The sequence below is a fragment of the Rhinolophus sinicus genome, chromosome X, assembly GCF_036562045.2.
Source record: "Rhinolophus sinicus isolate RSC01 chromosome X, ASM3656204v1, whole genome shotgun sequence".
NCBI lineage: Eukaryota > Metazoa > Chordata > Mammalia > Chiroptera > Rhinolophidae > Rhinolophus > Rhinolophus sinicus.
In genome coordinates, this window is record NC_133768.1 from 115,734,126 (window position 1) to 115,759,462 (window position 25,337).

Genomic DNA, 25,337 nt, shown 5'->3' on the forward strand with positions numbered 1-25,337 from the left:
TCCAAATCAAAGATCTTCTGTCATTTTCCTAATTTATCTCACTGTCTCTAATATTACAAGAGATTACCAATTAGGAATTTCCCTGTGTATACGCTTTGAGTTGGTTTCATTTCATTAATCTTCTTTATTTACAATCCATTTTGAAAAAATCCTCAACTCCTTCAATCCTCCAAATACATTTCAACAACTCTCACGTTTTTCCTGTCATTTAATATATTAAAAGAGCTTTTTAAAATTGTTTTTGAAAAAATTTAAAAACAAAGTAAAACGTTAATACTGAGCATTTATGAGTGTGGGATTATGGGGGACTTTTTCTTTCCACATTACATATTTTGTGATGTTTAAAATTTTATAATTAGCACATATAATTTCCTTAATCAGTAAAGAAGTTTTCAACATTAATTTAATATAGCCATGGGTATTGCCTTTCATTTTGACTGTTCTCCCCTAAATTTAATTTGCCATAGAAAACAGGTCTTCCTATAGCAAAAGGAAAAATGTGAGCCTTCCAAGTGTTTACCAGTCAGAAGCTCCAAGGAACACAGTTAAGTGAATTAGAAAGAACTACTAGAAGTAAAAAATAAAATAAAATAAAACAAAAAGTACCCATTATTAAGAATATGACTAAGGTTTGGAATTAGGGCATTTTCCTCCCCGGGGGTGGGAGGGGGCCGGGGGATGTGCAAAATCTCTGCAGTAAATCAATGTAACCCCAAAGCCTTTGGAGACGGACTTATTTGTATTTGTTTGGTTTACAGTGCTTCTTGTAGAATACTAATTAGTTACAGAACAATTTCTGTACACCTTTTCTAAAAAGCCAAGTTCAGCATAACGTATGTTCAAATTATTAGTTAAGACTTCCAATGATAAACAGTAAATTTAAATTCCACCAGGGCAACTGAGAGGTCACTAACAAATCCCCTAGATTGTGGAATAAAGTTCTGTATCAACAGTCTCTTCCCATTTAATTATTCTTGCCTTCTGCAAACAGAGGAGCTCAACATAGCAAGAACTACAAAAGGCAAGAAATAGGAGAAAAAATTACATTTGATTAAACAGAAAGCCTCTTAAACGTATTTATAAAGCTGGCATTCTGATTTCAAAGGCCTGAAATTTTATATTCTAGAGAGTCCTAACTGAATTTGTCATTGAATACATCAAGGCAGGGACCTTGACACCACAGTTAACTAAAGGACTCCCAATGTCATTCCCACGTACAGTGACCTTCTCTTAATCTGTGACATCTCTAATAAGGGGACGTGATCAAAAGAGTGTGGCAGAACCACGGAGAGCAGCAGCTGTTCTTGAACTTTTCTTAGCAAAAGAAAAGGCAGGGAAAAGACAAAAACCGAGAAAGGTCTAAAACAGATCTGTTAACAAGAACGGAGGGGAAGAAAAGAGCTTTACAAACCATACCCACTTACCACCCTTTGTGTTCTAGGCTTCTATTTCAACAAAATTGTAATATATTACAGCAATGTTGATACCCTATCATTTGTGTGAACATGGGGTTTTTCCTTTTAGACTGAAAGGGTACTTCCAAATTACATATAACCTCTCGCTTAAGATATTCACTGTCCTCAAAAGAGTTAAGCTTGTAGGAGGAAGTACACTCACTTTCCACAGCCTCCTTCTGGTATAAATTTTACAGAGAAGGGTGCTTAATTAGCAGCTATTCATTCCTGCTTGTATCAGCAACACTCCCAATAGTTTTCTCAACACATGGACGATTAAAGCATGAAGAAAAATTGTTCTAAAAATTATTAGCATATGATAGAAGATGTGGATGTTTATCCTTATGATAGATTTACCTGGGAACTCAACAAGTAATCCATGTTAGATTTCAATGTGATCAATTTTGGAACAAAGTAGTGAACTAGCCACATCAGTGCCCATTTGCAGTAAATAAGCAACATATTGCCTAGAGATAGCAGCAGCAGCTACCATTTACTGGGCAGTTTCTCCTTCTCACACATGTTGAACATTACAATACATGCATCATTACATTTAAGCTCTAAAATAATGCTAAAAAGTAGATATCACAACAGTCAATTTCACACTGATGTCATAGGTAATTAAATTTTGACTGAGAGTTGATCTAATACTAGAAAAACTACCCATTCTGCTAAAATTCCTATATTAATACTGATAATTATTTTGCCTCTTTTAAAACACATTAAATTTTTTTCAAGGCATTTGAAAATACTTTTAGCAAGTCATTTATACATCTCCAAAACATGTGGAAAAATAATCAGGCAAAGAGATTAAAATTGTATATACTAATTAGGACTGGAATTCTTCTTGTTTTCCCCAATCTCATTCTAGTGAAAAGAACACAAAGATTCACAAAATAGTGATGCTCTATAAATCAGTTATTAGAAAGATTTTTTAAAAAATTTTATTTTATTAAATTTAGTGGGGTGACAATTGTTAGTAAAATTACATAGATTTCAGGTGTACAATTCTGTATTACACTATATGACTGCAGATCAAATTATATTCCTAAAAACATAGCCACTAAATATGTAGTAAAAATGTGATATAATTAGCTTATGGCATGGCTATCAGTCATGTCCTGTCACCGTATTTTCCTTCTATAAGGTTTTCTAAAACAGGATGACAGGCAAGAGGCCAATATCCCATGGCATCTGTGGAAATATCCTACATGTCATGCCACTTCAAGCCTCAGCCTACTCTTATGACCCATTCCCAGAGAACATTCACCCTCATTCTTGGCATAAACTTCAAGCTCACCTCCATAGACTTAAGCTTCCAGAAGCCATCTATGCACCAGCATGCTTTTATTATTATTATTATTGCGCTTCCCATTCCTGTCTTCTTGACATGCTAGTCTTTTGATAGGTTGGTGCTATAAACTCTGCGTGCTCTACCCTCAAATCCTGCCAATCAGAGCTCACTCATCATTCGCTTTATAAAAAGGTTGTTCACTTAAAGGAAACCTGTTGCAAAACCTATGCTAAACTAGTTAGCTCCTACGGTATATTTTAAATAATTCAATTTATAAAATGATTTATACTACAATTTCAGGTATATTGCATTCTCAGTTGAGACATGTATAGCTCTTATAACTGCATGAGCTTGTTCTGTTAGGCATAGTTCTTTTATAGCGTTTGATCAATCTTTGAGCACTAAAGTCTTTTACATAAACAAGTTATTTGCATAAACATTTTGTTAGAGATATATATAGCTGTGAGTACTATAATCTTAATGACCATATTTGTATTTATTTCACTAAGGGCAAATGTAAATTTCCACGATAGTTAAAGTAATCATGGGAGTAGCTCCAAATAACCAAAACTAACCCTATTCTCAGAAAAGGAAAACATTCAATGAATTGATTTAATATATTTTACTCCATGATGCCCTGATATGAAAGCACCTTATGGAACATCTCCAGAAAAATACATTTTTCACATAAAATCATTTATTTAACTAGAAATTATTGAGTGTCTATATGTGTGAGAATCTGTGCTGGGCATAGGTATTCAGTGAAAGACAGGGTTATTGCATGTAGTTGCTATAGTTTTACCCTATTCCCTTGGTATTTCCAGATTCAACACAGCAGTACAAATTTTAGTATAGTACTGAGCATATAGTAAGTGCTAAATATATACTTACTTGACTGATATTAAAATACCAAAATTCATTTAGACTAATAATTTTAGCTGATCCTACTCCCACCCACCACCGCTTCCCCCTCATGCTCTGGGGTTGGCAGACAGCAGTATGTACCAAGGCAAAGAAAAACATTCCATATTCTTGATGGAGATACCAAGGAGGAATGGAGGGAGAGCACAGTCTTATGTTATGTTAAGAATAGAATACACTTTTCTATCAACTGGCAACATGTAAGAATAATAAACAATACATGTTAAAGGAGTAAATAAATTGAGCATGTCGGCTTTGAAGTCAGACAATGTTTAAACTGCCAAGGCACCCTACAGTAAGTATAAACTGAACTTTACGATAATATCCCTGTATTTACATTCATTATTTTTGTTTATGTTACCTCAGCCAGAAAGCACACTCTTCAAATTTATTCTGCAAGTAGGTTTCTACTCCAAAGTTGTAACAGAGAATATGAAGGTATCTGATCTGCAATATTAAAAAAAAACCACATGTCAGATTCATGATTTCAGGAACATTAAAAAAAATCTACAGCAGTTCAGAGTCTTTAGACATACTTAAAGAGTTCTATACATCAAAATAACCCACTATTCCTTGTGAAAACCTCTCTATTTAAAGAGGAGCTGAAAAACATTCAGGTTGGCATTAGTTATGTATGGAAAAGTAATACAATATACTAGTAACAGAACTTGAAAGGTCCTTTATAACAGCAAGTGGAAAACCTAATCATTGCCAAGCAAAAGGACAGGCTAAAAAAGGCATTATGTTAGGGAATATATTCAAAGCCCCCAAAAATTCACTGAGGGGAGGAAAAATTATTTTTCCCCAAAATTAAGACAACTTTAAATAATTCTAAAGTTCTGAAATTTGCCCAAAGCATTTATCTAGCCACAAGACTTATTTAGAAATAATTATTTTAATGGACCCTCTTTAACAGAAATTTTCTTTACATAAATTACCACTGAGCTAAAAGTAGGAACAAGTATGTGAATGATGCCACAGGAAAATACTCTTTTATGGATTAATGAGCACCTCAGTCCCTGCATCTTCCAGAATTTTCATCTGTCAAAATACTGGCAAATGGTGTACGAGAAAAAAAATTAATCTAATAATTTATCCAAATATCCCCTTTAGAAACCGTCTACCCAGAATCTGATTAGACCCATGTAAAGGAGTCCTTTATAAGTTTTACCTGAGTAAGACTACAGAGCAGATCCTCAATTAGGAATCCAAGATCTGAGGCAAGTTATTCATAAATAATATGTAAAGACCTGTCTTGCTTCTAAAAAAGTTTCCCTTTGAATTACAGTACATTCAGAAGTTCAATATGCATGCCTGAGCACATCAGACCTACTGTATATTTGAATCTAAAATAAAGAATAGTCTTGGTAATGTGCGTCTGGCAAGAATCCAGAAGTATTTCAATGCATTCTTGACATTTCAGCAGAAAAAGCTTAACTCATTATATGCCCCAGATCCCACAGGTTCACACAGGGACACACCAATTATGGAGCTAGACTGGAATAATGCAGCTCACACCCACTTGCTGCAGAGAGGCCTGCGACTAATTGTACAGAGGAAAATGGAAAAGAAAGCTTTTGATGAACATTTAAGTGTACTGAGTCTTTATTCAATTTCCTCAGTACTTGTCTCTGTCCTCATAAAACCTGCAAGTGGACCCATATTAAATGCTACTTCCTAGGAGAGAAAAAAATACGGAATAATAAACATGACAACATACCTGCAAAATACGAAAATATCTTTCAAGAGACCCACAGCATATTTTCAACATAATGACAAAAAAAATTTTCTAACTACCAATTCTGCCCCGTTCACTCATTCATTTATACCTTCAGCAATATTTACTAAGCATTTCCTAACTATTAGGTAGTATTTTAAGCATTAGAGATACATCAGTAAACAAAACAGACATAAATCTCTGCTCATGAAACATTTCTAATGGGGTATGAAGTGCTAAGATTCATGAAAGTATCTCTTTAAAAAATATGTTTCTAGCCTTTTATGGAGTGCTAACATCTCATTTTGCAAGCAATATACAATAGCAAAAAAAATTCAAAGAAGGTAGCTCTGTAAGGTTATTGTATATTGGGTTTTACTAATGCATTATGGGAGCTCCAGGACCCAGGGGATCTCTAGGACCTCCAGCTACTGCTACATCTCCTGCCCAGAAATGATAGCTGCAACCAAATACCAATGCCAAGATGAGATTATATAGATGATTTTTAAAACTTAATTAGATACTGATGCTAAAAATGAGTTTGATCACTAACTACTCAGTTTGTTACAAGGCCTTTTATTTTTAATTAACTAGATAACTTCATTTTCTGAAAATTACTTTGTAAATTGGGTTTTTAAAATTCAGAAAAAGCAAACCTCCTATTATTTTTCCAGTCTCAAATTCCAAGCTATTTTTCTTTGTGATTTTGTTGTTGTTTAAACATTTATAGGTCATATATTTTTACATTTTTTTTCTATTTATAATAGTGTAGCAATAATTGAATGTAATTGCCTGGCTTTCTTCCTTATTGGCTTTAAGACATTCACCTTCCAATCCCTCCCTCCCTCAGCTTTCTCTAACCCTCAGATATCTCAGTAATGATCAATAGGTCATTAGTTATTTTTCCTGGCATTCTAAGATACAATTTTCCAAACACTTTATTTGCCTCTGAACAATACAGCATTACCTTCTGCCTTCATGTCAACACCTTACAGTAATTCCTAATCTAGTTTTGGGATACAGGAAGGATGTCTTCAGAAAAAAAGTTAGTTGGTTACTTAATTAAGTCCTTTTAAGTGAATAACACTATGTTAGCTTTTCCAACCTTTTTATCCAATCATTTCCTGTCATTATAAGATTTCCTGCTCTAGACTTTCAGGTCCCTTGTCTAAACCTTAAGCCCATCAAAAACACACTAAATACTTTCACTGACCTTTAAAATTAAAAATCATGAGTTTCCTAACACTATAGTTCTATCAAAAAAGTAAAATAACTCTTAACTGTCCAGACTAAATGGTCTTTTACTAGTAGCCCCATCCTGATGTAGGCTTAATTATTCTTCTATCACATGGCCTGTGTCCTCTAACTCAGCTCTTTCCTCTCTCCTTTTCCTCTTCCCTTTATCAGCTTTAACACTGCAATGCTACCAAAAGTTTTCTCTCCTTACACACCACCTAAGAATCTCCTCTCATATCTTTCAATATACAATTCAATGTCCATTAACTCTACAAAGCTTATTCAAGAAAGGTCTCTGTCCTCTAGCAATTTATAATGTGAAATAGACAGCAACCGAGGCAGAAAAAAGAGACAGTAAAAACATGCAAATGCAAACAATCCAAGAAACTTCACAGATAAAATTATCAGAATTACTAAGAGAGTTCAGAGAAGTTGCTAGATATTAAACAAACATTTATAAACAACTGCATCTTATATACCAATGACAAAAAACTTTTAAATATAATCTTTAAGTATCACTTATGACAGCAACTGAATGCGAAATATCTTTATACAGAAAATTGTTCATCAAACTTGATAAGCTGACTCTACAATGAATATGAAAGAATAAAAGGCCCAGAACAGCTAAGACAATATTGAAGAAGAACAAAGTAGAAGGACTTGTCCTATCAAGACTACACCAGGTTGAATAATGTCCCTTCTCCCAAATTCATGTCCTCCTGAAACTAGTGAATATTACCTAATTTGGAAACAGGGCCTTTGCAATGTAATCAAGACTAGGTCCTACTGGATTAGGGTGACCCCAAATCCAATATGACTTGTGTGCTTATATCACTGAAAAATCAAAGTGTAATTCTAAACATTCTACAGCATTCCTCCAACCCACAGGAAGGTGGGAGAAAGTAAACAGAAAGAAAAAGCAGGAAAAAACAAAAGGAAAACCAAAAAAGCCAGTATCAAGTTCCTGTTAAAGATGCCAGACTGAGCACACACAGTTACTCTGCTCTCTCCTGAAAACCCCAGTAAAACGATAGTGAAGGGAAAAAATGAATTGTGGTTAAAAAAAAAATAACACGACAAAATTTACCTCTTAACTACATTAAGTGTACAATTTAGTAGTGTGAACTATATTCACGTTGTGCAACAGGTCTCTACTTTTCATCATGCAAAACTGAAGCTGCCCACTGAACTCCTCATTTGCCGACCACCCAAGCCCTGGCAACCACCCTTCTACTCTCTGTTTCTATGAATTTGACTACTTTCAAGACCTCATGTAAGGGGAATCACACACTATTTGGCTTTTTCTGACTGGCTTGTTTCACTTAGCTTAGTGTGTTCAAGGCTCATATATTTGACAGGATTTCCTTCCTTTTTAAGGCTGAATAATATTCCACCGTATGGATAGACAACATTTTGCTTATCCACCGATGGACACTCAGGTGGCTTCCAGCTCTTGGCTGCTGTGAATGTGGCTGCTGTGAGCATGGGGGTGCACAGAGCTCTTCAAGAACCTGCTTCAGTTCTTTCGGGTGTATGCCCAGAGGTGGGATTGCTGGACTACACAGCAATTCTATTTTTCAATTTCTTGGGGAACTGCCATACTGTCTTCTAGAGCAGCTGCACCATTTCACATCCCCACCAACAGTGCACAGGGTTCTAGTATCTCCGAGTCCTCATCAACACTTGCCATCTTCTGTTTCTCTGATAGTGGCCATCCTAATGGGTGTGAAACAATATCTCATTGAGATTTTTATTTGCATTTCCTCAATGACTAGTGATTATCTGCATCTTTTCATACACTTGTTGGCCATCTGTGTATCTTCTCTGGAGAAATGTCTATTTAGGTCCTTTGCCCATTTTGTAAATCAGGTTATTTATTTCTGTTGTTAAGTCGAAGTTCTTTGCATATCCTGGATATTAACTCCTTATCAGATATAAGATTTATAAATATTTTCTCCCATTCCATCGGTTGCTTTTCAACTACGTTGCTTGTTTCCTTTGATGCACAGAAAATTTTAAGTTTGATGTAGTCCATCTTGTCTATTTTTGCTTTTGTTACCTGTGCCAAATCCAATGTCATAAAGTTCTTCCCATCTTCTTCTAGAAGTTTTATAGTTTTAGTTTTTATAGTCTTACATGTAGGTCTTCAATCCACCCTGAGTTAATTTTGATATATGGTGTGAGGTAAAGGTCCAACTTGACTTCCCCATTGAGCGGCCTTGGCACCCGTGTTGAAGATCATTTGACCATATATGCAAAGTTTATTTCTGGGCTCTCTATTCTGTTCCATTGGTCTATATTTCTGTCTTTATGGTTGTACCACAGTGTTTTGGTTGCTGTAGTTTTGTAATATGTTTTGAAATCAGGAAGTGTGAGGCCTCCAACTTTATTCTTCATTTTCAAGATTGTTTTGGCTATTTAGGTCCCTTGAGATTCCATATTCATTTTCGAAGTTTTTTTTCTGTGTCTGTAAAAGATGCCACTGGGATTTTGACACTGACATGACACTGAGTCTATAGATAGCTTTGAATAGTATAAACATTTTAACAATATTAAGTCTTCCAATCTATAAACACAGGATATCTTTCCATTTATTTGTTCCTGCTTTATTTTTTTCATCAGTTTGTTATAGCTTTCAGTGTACAAGTCTTTCACCTACTTAGGTAAATTTATTCTTCAGTATTTTATTCCTTTTGATGCTATTAAGTAAAAATTTTTTAAAAGGCACAAAACCACTAGGATAAATACAACAGGACAGCATAACAAGATCACATTATTTTAGAAGCTGGAAAATAAATGGATAAATTAGTAACTGACTTAGTATAAATGAGATAGCAGAATACTATACTAGCAATGTGGAAAGCTGAGAAGCAACCCAATTTATATTGCCATAACCACCTCCCAATTACAGCAGTTGGCACCCAAGATACCTTGCAAAGGTGAAGAATTGGTTGAAGCTATGTTTGAGATGGATTTAGACCATCATGTCCCCTTCCTCATTCAGATAAACAACTGCAACAGACTGCAGGTTGCAAAACAGAGGATCTCTGACCTTGGGGAGATGAGGCACAATTGAGGGTAGTGGTGCTGTACTGAATAGAGGGTGATTAAGGAAAAATGTACAAACTGAGTATCAAGACCCAAGTCTTTGTTCCCTCCTCCTTGACCCCCAGAACCCAAGAAGCCAGGTACTGGATCTCTAAGGGATAGACTGGAGGAGGCTTCTATGGGAAATTTGACCAGCCCAAGAGAAAAGATCCAAGGACACTGAAATTAGCAAGCAGCCTACCCTACAGAACACCTCATCCACATGAAATTACAGAGAAGACCTAGGAACAGAGCTTCCAATGAGATTTTTAGTGTTTTGTTATTAAAGATAAGCAGCTAGTGATCATTGGACATTTGAGGAAAGCATCTAATAGAAAGGCAGAGACAAAACACACATGCACACAACACAAAAAATCACCTTGGAGAAAAAACAGATTATGCAGAGAACAAATATGGGGGAGAGAAATTTGTCAATATCTTCTAAGAGAGAAAATAATATATTGCAAGCCTGAAATAATAACAGGATGCTATGCAACAAATAAGTGCTGGCAAGGATGTGGAGAAAAGGGAACCCTCATGCACCGTTGGTGGGATTGCAAATTGGTACAGCCGCTGTGGAAAACAGTATGGGGGGGTCCTAAAAAATTAAAAATAGAGCTACCTTATGTCCCAGCAATCACACTTCTGGGTATTTATCCGAAGAAAACAAAAACACTAACTTAAAAAGATATATGGACCCCTATGATCACTGCAGCATTGTTTACAATAGCCAAGATATGGAAGCTAAGTGTCTATCAACAGATGACTGCACAAAGATGTGGTGTGCTACGCTGTACCTGAAACTAATACAATAGTAAATGTCAACTGTAATTGAATCTTTTTAAATAACCACCTCAAAAAACATAATACAGCATAGTGACTACGGTTAATAATACTGTACTGCATATTTGAAAGTTGTTAAGAAAATGAATCTTAAAATTCTCATAACAAGAAAAAAAAATTTGTAATTATGTATGGTGACAGATGTTAACTAGACTGATTGTGGTGATCATTTTGTGGTGTATACAAATATTGAATCATTATGTTGTACACCTGACACTAATACAGTGTTATGTATAGATTATACTAGGTTGGTGCAAAAGGAATTGCAGTTTTTGCAATTATTTTTAACCTTTTAAACCTCAATTACTTTTGCATCAACCTAATACCTCAATTTTTTAAAAAATAAATCAATTGACAAAAAAGATGTGATAGATATATGTGCATGTATATATTCATACATGCGATGGAATATTACTCTGCAATAAAAAAGAATGAAATCTTACCATTTGCGACAACATGGATGAACCCAGAGGGTATTATGCTAAGTGAAGTGAGTCAGACAGAGAAAGATAAATACAATATAATTTTACATCTAGTTAAACTATAAATGTGATGGTAGAATGAAAATATGCTTAGACATGCAGAGTCTAAATAAACCTATATCCCTTGCTACCATTGTCAGGAAGCTACTGGAGAATATGCCCCACAAAAATGAGGGATTAAAACCACAAAAAGAAAGACACAAGAATCACAAAACAGAGAGCAAACTGAGAGAGAAGTGAGGGGAGTTCCCAAGTAAATGGAGAAGGAAGATCTCAAACCACAACTGTGTAACATGACGAGAAGAGCAACCTGCCCACATTAGAGCAGGTCAGAAACCGTGGGGCAAATTCCTTCAAGCAAACTGATAAAGTAACTAAAATATTTCAATATATTCAAAAGAAGTTTACTTAATTAGGGGAGAGAGAATATTGGAGAAGAGATCATATTAAGTACATGGAAAACTAATTGATTAGGAAAACCAACGCAATTATTAACTCCAGAGGAAACAAAATGCTGTTCAGGCAAGAAAAAGTAATCCTAGTACCCTATATGGTTCAAATGAAAATAGCATTCACATAACATAGCAGTATAAACACTGAATAGTAATCTAACCAAAATTATGGTATAACCATGTAGAGAAAATAGAGTGGCAGGAAGTAGGCATATGTGTGGTGGGGTAAGGGGAGACTGAAAAAGATTTAAATTCATCTTTTAAAGTGGCAAGTCAATAGATGATACCTAAAACTGAAAAATCAAGAACTGGCAGTGTAAGAACACTATTTAGAGATATGGAGGTAAATATAAAAAGACCCAGCTGAAATAACTGAAAGTAGCTATTCTGCAAGATTAAAAAAAAAAAAAAAAGTGGAGGGGTATGGGACTAGTGATTTTGTAACAAGAATTGTAGAATTATTTTTTCTCTTTAAACTATGTGTTAGTGATAAAAATTTAAAAATTACATGTAAAAGCAGGCATAGAAAGTAAACCACACACATTTAAAAGCAACAATGATAGAAGGAACTAAAAATAAACACAGATTTGTTAGAAGCATTAATATTCGAATGGCTATGCCAAGAGCCTGACTGCAGCCCAGAACATGAAAAAGTTGATCAAGCTTTCCATATGCTGTAGGTGTTTAGTTAAAAAGTATATAACTCACTTAAAATTTAATGGAACATGTCATTACAAAGATTCCAATGAGTCATTTTTAAGGCTCAAGTGATTTTGAGTTTGGAATGAAAGTCGATACCTTAAGTAAGTTACGCTCTCCCAGATACACAAAGCAGTGGGTGGAAAGGGTCAGAGAAAGTAATTACATCCCAGCTAGCCATGACAGGCAGAAAACTGAATTTTACTTCCAGAGAAATAATTCATTTGTGTGCCATGAGATTAGATTTTACTACAGAGAGAGGTATACAAAGTCTTATATAAGTGTTAAACATTTGGCTACAAAATGGTAAGTATAAATAGGCAAAAGAGTGGTAATAAAGTCTAGGCATCCTAGACTTCATTTAGAAGCTTTGTGCCTCTACAGAAGAACAGGAATGAAATCTAGCTGAATCTTGATTTAATTACTTCAAAGGGTTTAAGAGACTAATCAGCCATTTTCCTTGTGTAAATGAAGTTTCAGTGAAGTAAAACTCTACACAGAAAATAAATTCTAGAGCAAACTAAAAATAGAAAGATAAAAGCAAGGCAAACACAAATCAACTAATGAAAATAAAATTCTAATTAAAGTTTCAAATCTTGAGGAGAAATAGGGAAAAACTAAGAAAACAATCTGCTAACAGGTTTTTGCTATAAAAATATAAACAGACACACATACACTCTGGGCCATGGCCCAGGGTTTCGGTAAATTGAAGACTAGGCATTTTTGTACTGAAGGGACATTTGAGACCATGTTGTCATACACTCATTTGACAAATGAGGACACTGATTATCAGAGCAGTGAAGTGTCTCACCACTAGCCACACTGGTAAGTATCTCCTTCTACAATGCTGTACCTATATCACAAAACTTGTTTTGAGTAATTATAAGTCTTAAATATCAAAGAAAGTCTCTCTGTTCTACTTACCGAAGTAGGTAAACATATGCAAACATTTTTTTAAATAATTGTTCATATAGGAAGAATTTTCCAAGTCTCACTAAACAAAGTTCAGTTACACAAAATATCACTACGACCCAATTATTCCAGTTAACTGATTTTTCACTATGTACCTATAGAATCTAGGCACTAAACCAATTATTTCCAACCATCTCATTATCTGATTTCACGACACCTCCATCAAACTCCTAGAAGTGTTGTGTGGCATATATTTACTTTAACATAGACGCTAACTTTAACTTGCTTTAGAGTAGGTTTTTCGGTTTCTGATTTTTAAAATAAAATCAATTTCATAAATTCCTCTTCCAAGGACTAGAGACATCGTCATGTTAAGTCAGCCATGCCTCGTACCCAGTTTTCATGCACTTTCTCTTCTTTGTAACAGTAGCCAGCTGAATTACATACAGGCTTGTTAGGAACTTCTTTTTATAGTTCTATAATTTTCCAGAGGGGAAAATTACAGAGACTCTGGGGGCTACATGGTTTCCTTGATAAGATTCTACGCAAGCATTCTAGTATAAGAATGTATTGTTCATCTACACAGGGGACGAGCATAGAAAGTCAGAGCCCAAGGAGGGTGAGAGAACATCTGTTAGATTGGTGCAAAAGTAACTGCAGGTTGTACAGTATTGTGAATGTACTTAATATCACTGGATTGTACACTAAAATGGTTAAAATGGATAATTTCATGTTTTCAGGGAATTGCAATAAAAATATATTATAGAATATCAAGTAATAAATATAGAAAGATGAAATTATAAAAGTAGCCAGTTGTCAACCATCATATTACTAATTTAGGCAATAAATATCCATGAATAGTAAAAGTGGGATGAGAAATTGGATTTTAAATAGTCTCAAAGTATCACCCCACAAAAGACTTATGAATAACAAAGAGAAAATACGTGTGTTTACCATAGAGAAACCTGTAAGATCCCATTTTAATCAAGAAATCAAAGTTAGCACCACCAATAATAGAATAATGGATCCTGTATGCCACTCAATTGGAAGCCATGAGAACACAGAATCACTTCTGTGATTTTCTGGCCCCAAATTCATAACCTGGTTTAATCAGGAGGAAACTTTGAACAAACCCAAATTAAGTGTGGGGGAATCAGGGAGATGTTGAAGGGTACAAATGTGAAACCAGTCCTGGCCATCTAATGCACAACATAGTCAACAGTCCTGTATTATAAATTTCAACATTGCTAAGAGACTAGATCTTAGCTGCTTTCAACACAAAAAAGAAATGATAATTTGTGACCTGATAAAGGTGTTAGCTAACGCTATTACAGTAATCATATTGCAATATATAAATGTATCAAACCAACACACCACACACCTCAAATTTACACAACGTTATGTGGCCAATTTATATGGGAATAAAACAACTTTTTAACTAAAAATAAAATTTAAGCTATGTTCTATAAAATGACTGGTCTGTAATCTTCAAAACTGCCAAGATCATGAAAGTCAAGGCAAGAGTGAGGAGGTGTTACAAATTGAAAGAGACTGGAGACCAGGTACAGTCCTAGATTGAACCCAGTTTGTATCAAGGACAGTACTGGGAAACTTGAATGGGGTCTCTGGACAAAGGGTGTACAGGAGTTCTTTTTTTTTTTTTTTTTAGCCCATCAGTAGATGACTGGATTAAGAAACTGTGGTACATTTATACAATGGAGTATTACACAGCCATAAAGAAAAATGAAATCTTACCATTTGCAACAAATATGGATGGACCTAGAGAACATTATGCTACGTACAGCAGTTCTTTGAAGTATTCTTGTAACATTTTTGTAAATATGAAATTGCTTTAAAAATTTTAAAGCTGAGAAGAGTACCTAGCATGTAATTGGCAATATAGTAATATTTACGGAATCCAGTTCTATATTATAACACAGAACTTAGAGAAAAAGTAAGGTCAATATCACAAGCAGGTACGATTTACGGAGCCTTGGGAACATTCTCCCTGTCTCTGTTATCTCCCAAAGATATTCTTGTTATCGATTCCCTCTGTGATAGTAAACACTGAAGTAGGCATGGGCACTGAAACAGGGGAGAAAGAATGGAAAAGGGAGATAAAGTAGAGAAATAAAAACTTATCAACTCTGGAATTTTGATGAGATGCAGTCTGGGACGCAGGCTTTATTTATCCTATCAAATCTCTGACACCTCCAAATCCCAATATAGAAAAATACTATGGCAGTGATCTGATTAACTGCTGTCAACCTTATCAGCAGGGAAATAAACTCATTTTTTTCTTTCATCTCAGAGCATGAAATGTGAGGAAATATTATCAGAAAGGTTTGACAATAAAAAGGAAAGCAAAGAAATGTTAAGAAATAACCCATATTGTTTTTTAAAACACCCTTTCTAGTAAAGAAGCACACAAAATATTTCAAAGATCAACGCAGTGGAACTGAAAGGGTTGCAGAAGGCAGCAATAATTCTTCCTAAAACTTGATATATTTTCAAACTCTTGAAGAATAAAAGCAGAGGTTTCCCTTACCATTTTAGGGAGCCTCATCAACATATCCTTACAGCGCATGACACATGCAGATGCTCTTTGAAAATCATCTTGAGCAATTGCCTGGGAAAGGAAAAAAAAATGTCAATAACTGGTTAAAATGAAACAAGCTATTTGTCTATAAGTCAATTTTAATGTATTTTAACTGGTGTTAAAAAGCCTTCATTTGTTTTCTAATTCTTTTCGCAACACTAGTTGGTCTAGCTAAACACAATAGCCAGGTCAAAATACAGAGAAATAAGTGACAAGAATCATGGGTAACACAGAGTTGACACTGAATGACTGGGAGTCACTTCCTTTTTCTGGAAACGCCAGAAGTGATGTAGAATCCTATGTTATTATATGATGGTATAATGCCATGTCTAGTAGACGCTTCCACAGCTTGAAGAGCTCTTGTATTTATCTCCACATTAGAAAACAGAAGAGTGTTGTCCTAAAACAGGCTCACAATAACCTCATGGTCTCAACTGCTGTGAACGAATGTCTGCTATGAAAGGCAATTTAGTGCTCTCTGGTCTTGGATTCTGAAGAGCTCCTCTGATATTTATTATGCATAACCTTGAAGCTCTGGCTGCAGTTTCCTCATCTATAAAATGAGGACACTGTAGTAGCTTATCTCTAAGAGTCCTTTCAGCGCTACCATTCTATGACTGAACACCCTCAATTGAACAAAAACATCAATTTCACATTATGTAGGCACTTGTCAAAAAGGCTTGTTTTAGTCATTTAAGAATTTAGCTGCAAATATATGGTGATGGAAAGATAATTGACTCTGGGTGGTGAACACATGATGTGATATATAAATGATGTATTACAGAATTGTACACCTGAAATCTATATAACTTTACTAACAATTGTCACCCCAATAAACTTTAATTAGAAAAAAAAAGAATTTAGCTGACAAGGCCTATTTAAAAAAAAAACAAACCATGGACATATGCAAGAAAATAATTTTATAGTGTACTTTGTAGGAGAAAAATATCCCTACATTTGCTTTTTTTTCCCTCTTCCTTATGTGGTGTCAAATATTCTTGTGCTTTAGATAAGAAAATTAATTGAGTAGAGAAGAAAAATTTCAAAATATAAGAAGCCAGCTTCTCTCCAGTTTTCTCCTCTACCTGCTAAATATTAAGCTTGACATCTTACTAAGTAGATTCTCTCCTCTAAGGCTTCAATACTACATTATGTTAAAGGAGAAAATAAATCGCAAACACAAGAGTCTCAAGAAGCCAAATTTCAATTATCTACAGATATAAAATAATATTCGTATCTATACAAATAAATGATGAATACTTGGCTGATTGATTCATTATTCAAGGTGGAGAAAATCTTTTGATAAAAAACAAATGCTGAGTGATAAACCCCATATTGGAGGAGGGTGGTTTCTGTTCGTATAACATATAAAACAATATAAGCCTTTAATGCTCAAAGAATCCGTAAGGTGTCTATCATTAACCAGATTTTAGACGATATCAAAGCTCTATAATTCAAACTAGTTTTGAAAATTCATTCACATGTACGGCCAGAAATCAACAATTCAAATCCCAAAGATTGAGAATTCAGACAAAGAAGTCTTAAGGAAAAGGCAGCATAATGTCTTTAAAAATCACATGCGCAGGTCCCATTACTGGGAGAACCTGGTTCACTAGGTCTGGGATGATGCCCAGCCTATGCTGATATCATACAAAGAAAACGGGCTTTGCATTCCCAGCTTTTCCACTTCATTGCTCAGTGACCCTAGGCAAGTTACAACCTCTTGGAGCCTCAATTTCCCTAAATGTAAAATAGGGATAGTAATTTCTACCACATAGGATTGATCTTAGGAGGATCAAATGAGACCACAGATGTAAAATATTCTGTAAACTGTAAGGCAACATACAAAAATGTGAACAATTTTAGCAGTCAAAACTACCACCAGTGCCAAGAATTGGAACCAAGGAGGTTATTTGCTCTTATGTGGTACACCTCTGTGAAATCATAACCTAGCAGATCTGTAAAGTACCATAACTTATACTGATGGATTAAGGAACTTAGGCTTGCCCTTCCTTGGAAGAGAAAAGAAAAGCTCCAAGGTTGGAGATGCTCCATCATGCAAGGAATTAAATGCTAGACTGACCATCACCTACTATGCTGCTAAGTGATGATGACAACACAGTCAATCTAAAGACAGTAAACTCTGCCGAATGGACCTACTAAAAGTTTATGCTAACTTCAACCAGACTATCGCTTCAGCTCAGCAATCAAAAATGTTACAGCTCCCGGTGCATGTCAAGTGTATTAGTAGGTACAACTTAGTTTCCTTCTCTGTTGATTTCCTTGGGTCATTTTCCACACACATGTGCAAGCCCTTTTTCATATTCTTCAAGCGCTCCGTAGCATGCCACATCCTGCTACTGCAGCCTGCCCAAAATTACTCCACCTCCCACCTTAATAGAAAGAACTCATGAGCTCCATTATCCAACATCTAATTCTCCTCTGCAACTCAAAATACCTTATGTCCCTTTCCTTACCAGAAACAGTTAGTCTTGTTAATTTTCACAGCAAAGATGGATGTTCATCCTTTGTTTTACTGTGGAACTTCATTCATATTTCTTTTAAAGCAATTACCCTGTTGTAATGCATCTGTTTCCACATCTACACCTCCCACAAAAGTTACCTTAAGTTCCTAGGAGAGAGGTACCACATATGACAGTTATTGACCTTTTTGTCTCTAGTGCACAGAGCACTGACTCATCTAGCAAGCACTAAATAAATGTTTAGCCCTCTCTACACACACGTGATCAGATTTGTTTCCATCTCCTTCTGGTTTATGCCCCATCGTTTAACCTCCCTCCTCTTTATCCAACTCCTCCAATCTTCTTCTCCCTGTTTTTTTATGTTCCACCTATAATATGCTCATACAGTGGTTTCTATTTTGAAAATAAACTTTCTTTGACCATGCTTCTCTCAGTAGCTACAACTCAATTTTTCTTCTCATTGTCAAACATCCTGACACAATATACTTTATTAATGGCTCTCAACTTTTAGCATATAACAGAATTATTCAGAAGGCTTGCTGAAACACAGATTATTGGGCTTTTACCTCCCGGATTTTGAACAACTGGGCCTGGGGTGGCACCCAATAATTTGCATTTCTAACAGGTTCCCAGGTGATACACATATTTGTGCTGCTGGTCCAGGGACAATAGTTTGAGAATCACAGCTCTTGAACAATCCTACACGAATAGTTCTGAGTTTTTGATTTCAGGACTCCTACAACTCCTAAAAATTATTGAGGACTCAAAGGGATTTTGTTTATCTAGGTTATAGCTATCAATATTTACCATATTAGAAATTAGAATTACATACACTTTGAATGGCTATTTTACCTACGCATAATTTTGTCTAACAACCTGAGTTGGTAATTTGGAATACATTGGTTGACTAGGTTATGTAGATCCACCAAAGGTTGACACATCCCAGTATAACATGTCTAAAAAAGAAAAATCACATTCGTCCTCACCACTCTTATTCAATATGGTATTAAAAGTCCAAGCTGGCACAATAAGGCTGGAACAGGAAATACAAGGTATACAAATTGTAAAGAAATAAAGCTGTCCCTATCTATGGATGGCAGATAGTCTACACAGACAATTCATAGATCAAAATACTTAATATTCCTGCAATGGAAATAGTCCTCAAATTGACCAGATTCAATGCTATCTCTATGAAAATCCCAGCTGGCTTCTTTACATAAGTGGAAAAGCTTATCCTAAAATACATATGGAAATGCAAGAGACACAGAATAGTCAAAATAATCATGAAAAATAACTAAGTTGGAGGAATCACACTTTCTGATTTCCAAAACTTTACTGCACAGCTACTGTAATCAAGACAGTGTGGTACTGGCATAAGGACAGACATATAGATGAATGGAACAGAATCAAGAGTATAGAAATACACTCCCACATTTATGATCAACTGATTTTTGACAAGGGTGCCGACACCATTCAATGGGGAAAGAACAATCTTTTCAACAAATGATGTTAGGACAAATGGATATCCACATGCAAAAGAATGAAGATGTACACCCACCTCACACCATAACCAAAAATTAATTTGAATCAGATCATAGATATAAGTATTAAACTGTAAAACTCTCTTAGATATGGAGAAACTGGAGCCTTCATGCACTACTGGTGGAAGTCTAAAATGGTACAGCCACTGTGGAAAACGGTCCAGCAGTTTCACAAAAAGTTAAATATAGAGTTACCATTTTATTCAGCAATTCTACTCTGAGCTATATGTCCAAGAGAAATAAAAACATGTACACAAAAACTGTGTACATGAATATTCAAAGTAGAATTATTCATAATAGCCCCAAATTGAAAACAACTCAGATATCCATGAATATATGGATAAACAAATGTAGTCTATCCATACAATGGAATATTTGGCCATAAAAAGGAATGAAGTACTGATACATGCTACTCCATGGATTAACCTTGAAAACATGCTAGTGAAAGAAGCTCATCACACACTAGTATTTATTGTTATGATTTCATTTATACGAAATGTCCATAACAGGTAAACCTATACAGATAGAAAGCAGATTAGTGGTTGACAGGGGTAGGGTCGGGAGGAATGGGGAGTGACTGGTAACAGGTAGGGGGTTTCTTCTTGGGGTGATGAAAATATTTTAAACTTAGATGGTGGCAAAGATTGCACAATTCTTTGAATATACTAAAGCCATTGAACTGTACATTTTACATGTGTGAATTTTATAGTATATGAATTATATCTCAATAAATATGTTAAAAATAGAAATAAGAGGATTATACTAAATGATGTTTAAGGTCTTTCATTTCTAGAATTTCATAATTACAGAACACAAACTCATCACAGCTTACATTTTATCAACTAAAAATGCACACCTAACTGTATAGAGATAAATGGAGGAAACCCAAAAGCCAAACAGAGGTAAAGTACAACTTTGAACACTGATAGCGGCCGACTTTTAGAAAACATCAGCAAAAAACTCAGAACAATTGCAAATGAGAAGGCTCATTTCAGGCAAATATTTTAGGCAGACTGTGAATGTAAGCGAGTCACAAACAGAGACAGGTGTTTCAAATAGAGGCTACTGCCATAGATAAATGATAAACATGACATGCAGTGTTAAAATGATATTTAGTTATATATCAGTTTTTCCAACCTCACCCACCCCCACACAGATAATCAATCACTATCAGTAATGCTACCTTCAGATATGAAACGGAGATAAAAAGGGTCAAATAACATCTTCGAAAATGCCAGTGACACCTGACCTTTTTCTAATAGGTTACATCTCATCACTTTTGCATATATACGTACAAAATGCCTTGCTCTAAGGTCCTGGTGACTATGATACCTACCGACTCTGCTTGGTACGAAAGCACTTTGAAAACGTCTCTCTCCACAGCAATCTTCTGCGCAGTCAGGTGGGCCTCAGTGGAGCTCTTCTGCATTATATTGTTATATAATTGTTCCAGACCCTGGAAAATAAAACAACAACACGATAAAATAATAAAAATCACTGCAACTATTACTAATAATTGCCACAACTAAAAATAAGTGGTAACTTACAGCCATGGTAGCTTGAAAAAATTCATCAGCCATCACAGGATTTCCAACATCCACCCATCCTTTTCCTGTTTTCATAGTCATCTGGAAGACAGAAATTAGAAAATAATGTTTTTTTTAACTTCTATTTATTTTTTTAAGTGTGTTTTTTCAGGACCCATCAGCTCTAAGTCAAGTAGTTATCTCAATCTACTTGTGGAGGGCGCAGTTCACAGTGGCCCATGCGGGGATCGAACCGGCAACCTTGATGTTATGAGCATTACGCTCTAGCCAACTGAGCCAACCAGCTGTCCCTAGAAAATAATTTGTTTTAAAAAAATTACACCTCCTCCAAACTGGTTGAGGAGAGTACTAGGGAAAATATCTAACTTTCTCTCCATATTCAGTAGTGTAATCCACAGAAAACAAAAAATGTAACAGCATTTATTACAGTTCTGTGTTTTGCTTTGAACTCTGTAAGAGAAACAGTCTTAAGAAAAGCAAGAATAAAAAATTAATAGACTTGAAAACATCTTCTAAGGAAATATTAAAAGACAACATTGGGATAATTTAGATAGGAAGATAAAGTTTTGAAAAATTAATGCTTCACATACTTGAAGAAATATGTTAAGCCTTAAACTACAAGTCAACACATGTGGGATCTAGTTTTTAATTACATCTCTAATAAAATTTTTATTAATCCAACAAATGTTCATTAAGTATCCTTTATATGCCAGGATCCCTGAAGGAACTCCCAGTATCACAACTGACAGACATCTAAATAAATAGTTGATATGTACTATGCACAAATGCTATAGAAGCAAACAAGGACTGAATCAAGATATAGGCAAGATGGAGGATTGAGCACACACTACAGCCACCCTTTCTACAGTAAATCCCTAGAAATTGTATGGATATATTTACATATATAATTTTACATACTATACATTTTATGATAAATTTTTGTATAGTATATAAACATATTATAAATTTTACTATAAATTTTATATACTACAAATCCCTACGCAGGATATATGTGATATCACATACACATTATAATATGTATATCACATATTTTACATATATATGTGATTTTTAGGGATTTATATATATTCTCTACAAATAAGGGAAAATGTATACGTATTTTTCTTATTCAATAAGAGTCCTGGAAAATAAGGGGCATTTTCAGTTGACCTGCATGAATGAGAAACTTCTGAAAAATAGACAGCAAATGGGATGAAGCTAAAATTCACTCACATACCAAAATTCACAAAAATGCAAAATGTGGAAATATTCTGGATGTGAACAGTAGGAGTATCAGGCAGCTCAATTCCCCACAAGAGGTATCTTCTCCCTCCTCCCCAGGGGGGAACAGTGAGTACAATCACTAAGCCTGGAGAAAAATAGAGTTCCAGGTGGCTAACAACCCAGGTCAATGCAAAACATCCAGTCCTATCTCTCTCCATCAGTAACGGGATTCAGATTATAGTAACTTGTGTGACACGATATTTGCAGAAAGCTACCAAGGAATTGAGTGAAACCAATACTATGAAAGGACATCATACTCAACAAACAGAAGAATACCTGAGGAAATAAAATTAAGAGAGCAAGCATATGGAAACATAAAGAGAAATATCATTATTATCCACAGAATTAAACAGTAGTCACAATCAATAAAATGTTCCTTTTAGTTTTCATTCTTTGAAGTCAACAAAGCCAAAAATGCAAGTGTTAGAGGTGACAAAAGTTGGAAGGTTAAAGGCGAGTAAAAGTAGAGAGAATGGTAAAGGTACTAATACTTCAGAGTGGAAAGTAAAGACACTCTCCACAATTGATGGAAAAGGAAATAAAAACTTAAAATATGTTATTTAAACTTTCAAAAAGTAGCCATCAGATAAATTAAAAATAGTATAATTTAACTAACAAAAACAAAAGGGGAGAGTAAGGGGTAATATAAGAAAATATGAGATAAATCTTCATCTATCATACCACAAAAAAACAGATCATATAAGCTGATGAAACAAGATTTGAGAGTGATTTAAGCACCATGATGACCCCACCTCTTGGGTTCTCCCTTTAAAGTTACAGTAAGTTGGACAACTAAATTCAACAAAGGATTCCCTGCTAAACACACAAACACATCTGAGGGATCCACAGATTGAGATAAGTGCAGGTAGGCAATTCAGAATGAGCAGAGGAGGCAGGATGAGGGGAAGGACAGAGATGGGAGCTGCAGATACAGTCCAGTGCTAACTATGGCCCCAGCTGACATGGTTGTGGAAGTGTTGGGTTGCAGCCTATGCTGAGAATCACAAAGGTCCATAATGGCAGAACTAGAACCCAGCCTCAGTGGCCAGCACCTCCTGCAGCTAAACCCAGTAACGGGGCAGAGAAGCAGCACAGAGGTGTAGTGGCCACGATCTAGCAGCCACCCATTACCAGGGAAAAAAACAAAGCTGCAAAAATTCAAGACCTGAAAAACTCAATAAATGAGATGAAGAATTAATTAGAGAGCAAGAGAAATACAGAAGACCAGATGAAAGAGAGAATCAGTGATCTTGAAGACAGAAATAACTGAGGTGGAAGAAGAGCGAACTGAAACTTTTTTCAAAAAATGGAAGAACTCTCTGAGAACTATCTGACTCCATTAGAAAGAGAAATATAAGAATAATGAGTATGACAGAGGAGAAGAGAAGAGAAGCAGAAGGAGAATGAGAAGAAGAAGTGAACTGACAGCCTATTCAAACTAATCAATTAGAACTTCCCAAACCTAGAGAAAGAAATGAACCCTCAAATTCAAGAGGCTAACAGAATACCTAATTGTCTCAATGCAAAAGGACCTTCTCCAAGACACATTATATTAAAACTGTCAAAAGTAAATGACAAAGAAAGACGTCTCAAGGCACCAAAGGAAAAAAATTTGTAACCTATCAAAGAAATCCCGTTAGTTTATCATTGTATTTTTCAGCAGAAACTTTACAAGCTAGGAGAAAGTAGAATCAAATATTCAAATTACTGAAAGAGAAAAATCACCAGCCAAGAATAGTATGTCCAGCAAAGTTATCCTTTAGACATGAAACGGAAATAAAGGCTTTTCCAGATAATCAAAAGCTGAGGGAATTTACAAGACCCGCATTACAAGAAATGTTGAACGGAGCTCTTCTACTTGAAACAAAAATATAAAAGGATATAAAACTGTGAGTGAGATGACAGACAAAAGCAGGAAACAACAACTTTATTTCAGAATAGGGTATTAAACACTTAATTAAAACATAAAAGTTAAAGGGGGGAAAGCATTTTTAAAAAGACTACAGCTTCTGCAATTTGGAAACAAACACATAGCATAATAAGGGATAACTTATGACAACAAAAACATAAAAGGGGAGAGGGAAAAGGACTGAACTTGTACAGGTGAATGAAGTTAAGATGCAAACATCAGAAAAAGGACTATAGTAGGTATGAAACCTTTTTATATAAACCGGATGATAACCACAAAACAAAAATCTAGAACTGAGACAGATAATGAGGAAAGAGGAAACAGAAGAAAAAAATCATAGAAAACCACCAAACTAAAATAGCAGACAGATGGAAGGAGAACTGACTCTGGGTGGTAAACACACAATGTGATATATAGATGATTTATTACAGAATTGTACACTTGAAACCTATGTAACTTTATTAAACATTGTCACACCAATAAACTTTAATTTTAAAATAATGTTTAAAAAAATGAAAAAGAAAAATTTAGCAGGCAGAAACACAAGGGAAAAGTAACATTGGAGATACAGAACAACCAGAAAACAAAAGGTAAAATGTCTGTAGTAAGTACTCATATAACAATAATCACCCTAAATGTAACTGGAATGAACGTACCAATCAAAAGGCACAGAGTAGTGGGATAGGTTAAAAAAACAGACCTTACTATATAAAAAACAGACCTTACTATATGTTGCCTTCAGGATGTGCATGTCAGCTACAAAGACAAATATAGGCTCAAAGTGAAGGGGTGGAAGATGATACTCCAATCAAATGGCATCGAGAGAAAAGTGAGTATAGCTGTACTTGTATCAGACAAAATAGATATCAAGATAAAA

General features: G+C 35.1%; 1 protein-coding gene across 1 annotated transcript in view; it reads right to left on the reverse strand.

The window, feature by feature from the left end:
• TEX11 (testis expressed 11) overlaps positions 1-25,337 on the reverse strand; it is a 139,696-nt gene that overhangs the window by 92,227 nt on the left and 22,132 nt on the right. The window contains exons 5-8 of the mRNA XM_019747905.2: positions 21,268-21,348; positions 21,057-21,176; positions 15,646-15,726; positions 4,031-4,116 (exon numbers count right to left, since the gene is read on the reverse strand). Coding sequence (XP_019603464.2) covers positions 4,031-4,116; positions 15,646-15,726; positions 21,057-21,176; positions 21,268-21,348 — 368 coding nt within the window. The remainder of the gene's footprint in view (positions 1-4,030; positions 4,117-15,645; positions 15,727-21,056; positions 21,177-21,267; positions 21,349-25,337) is intronic.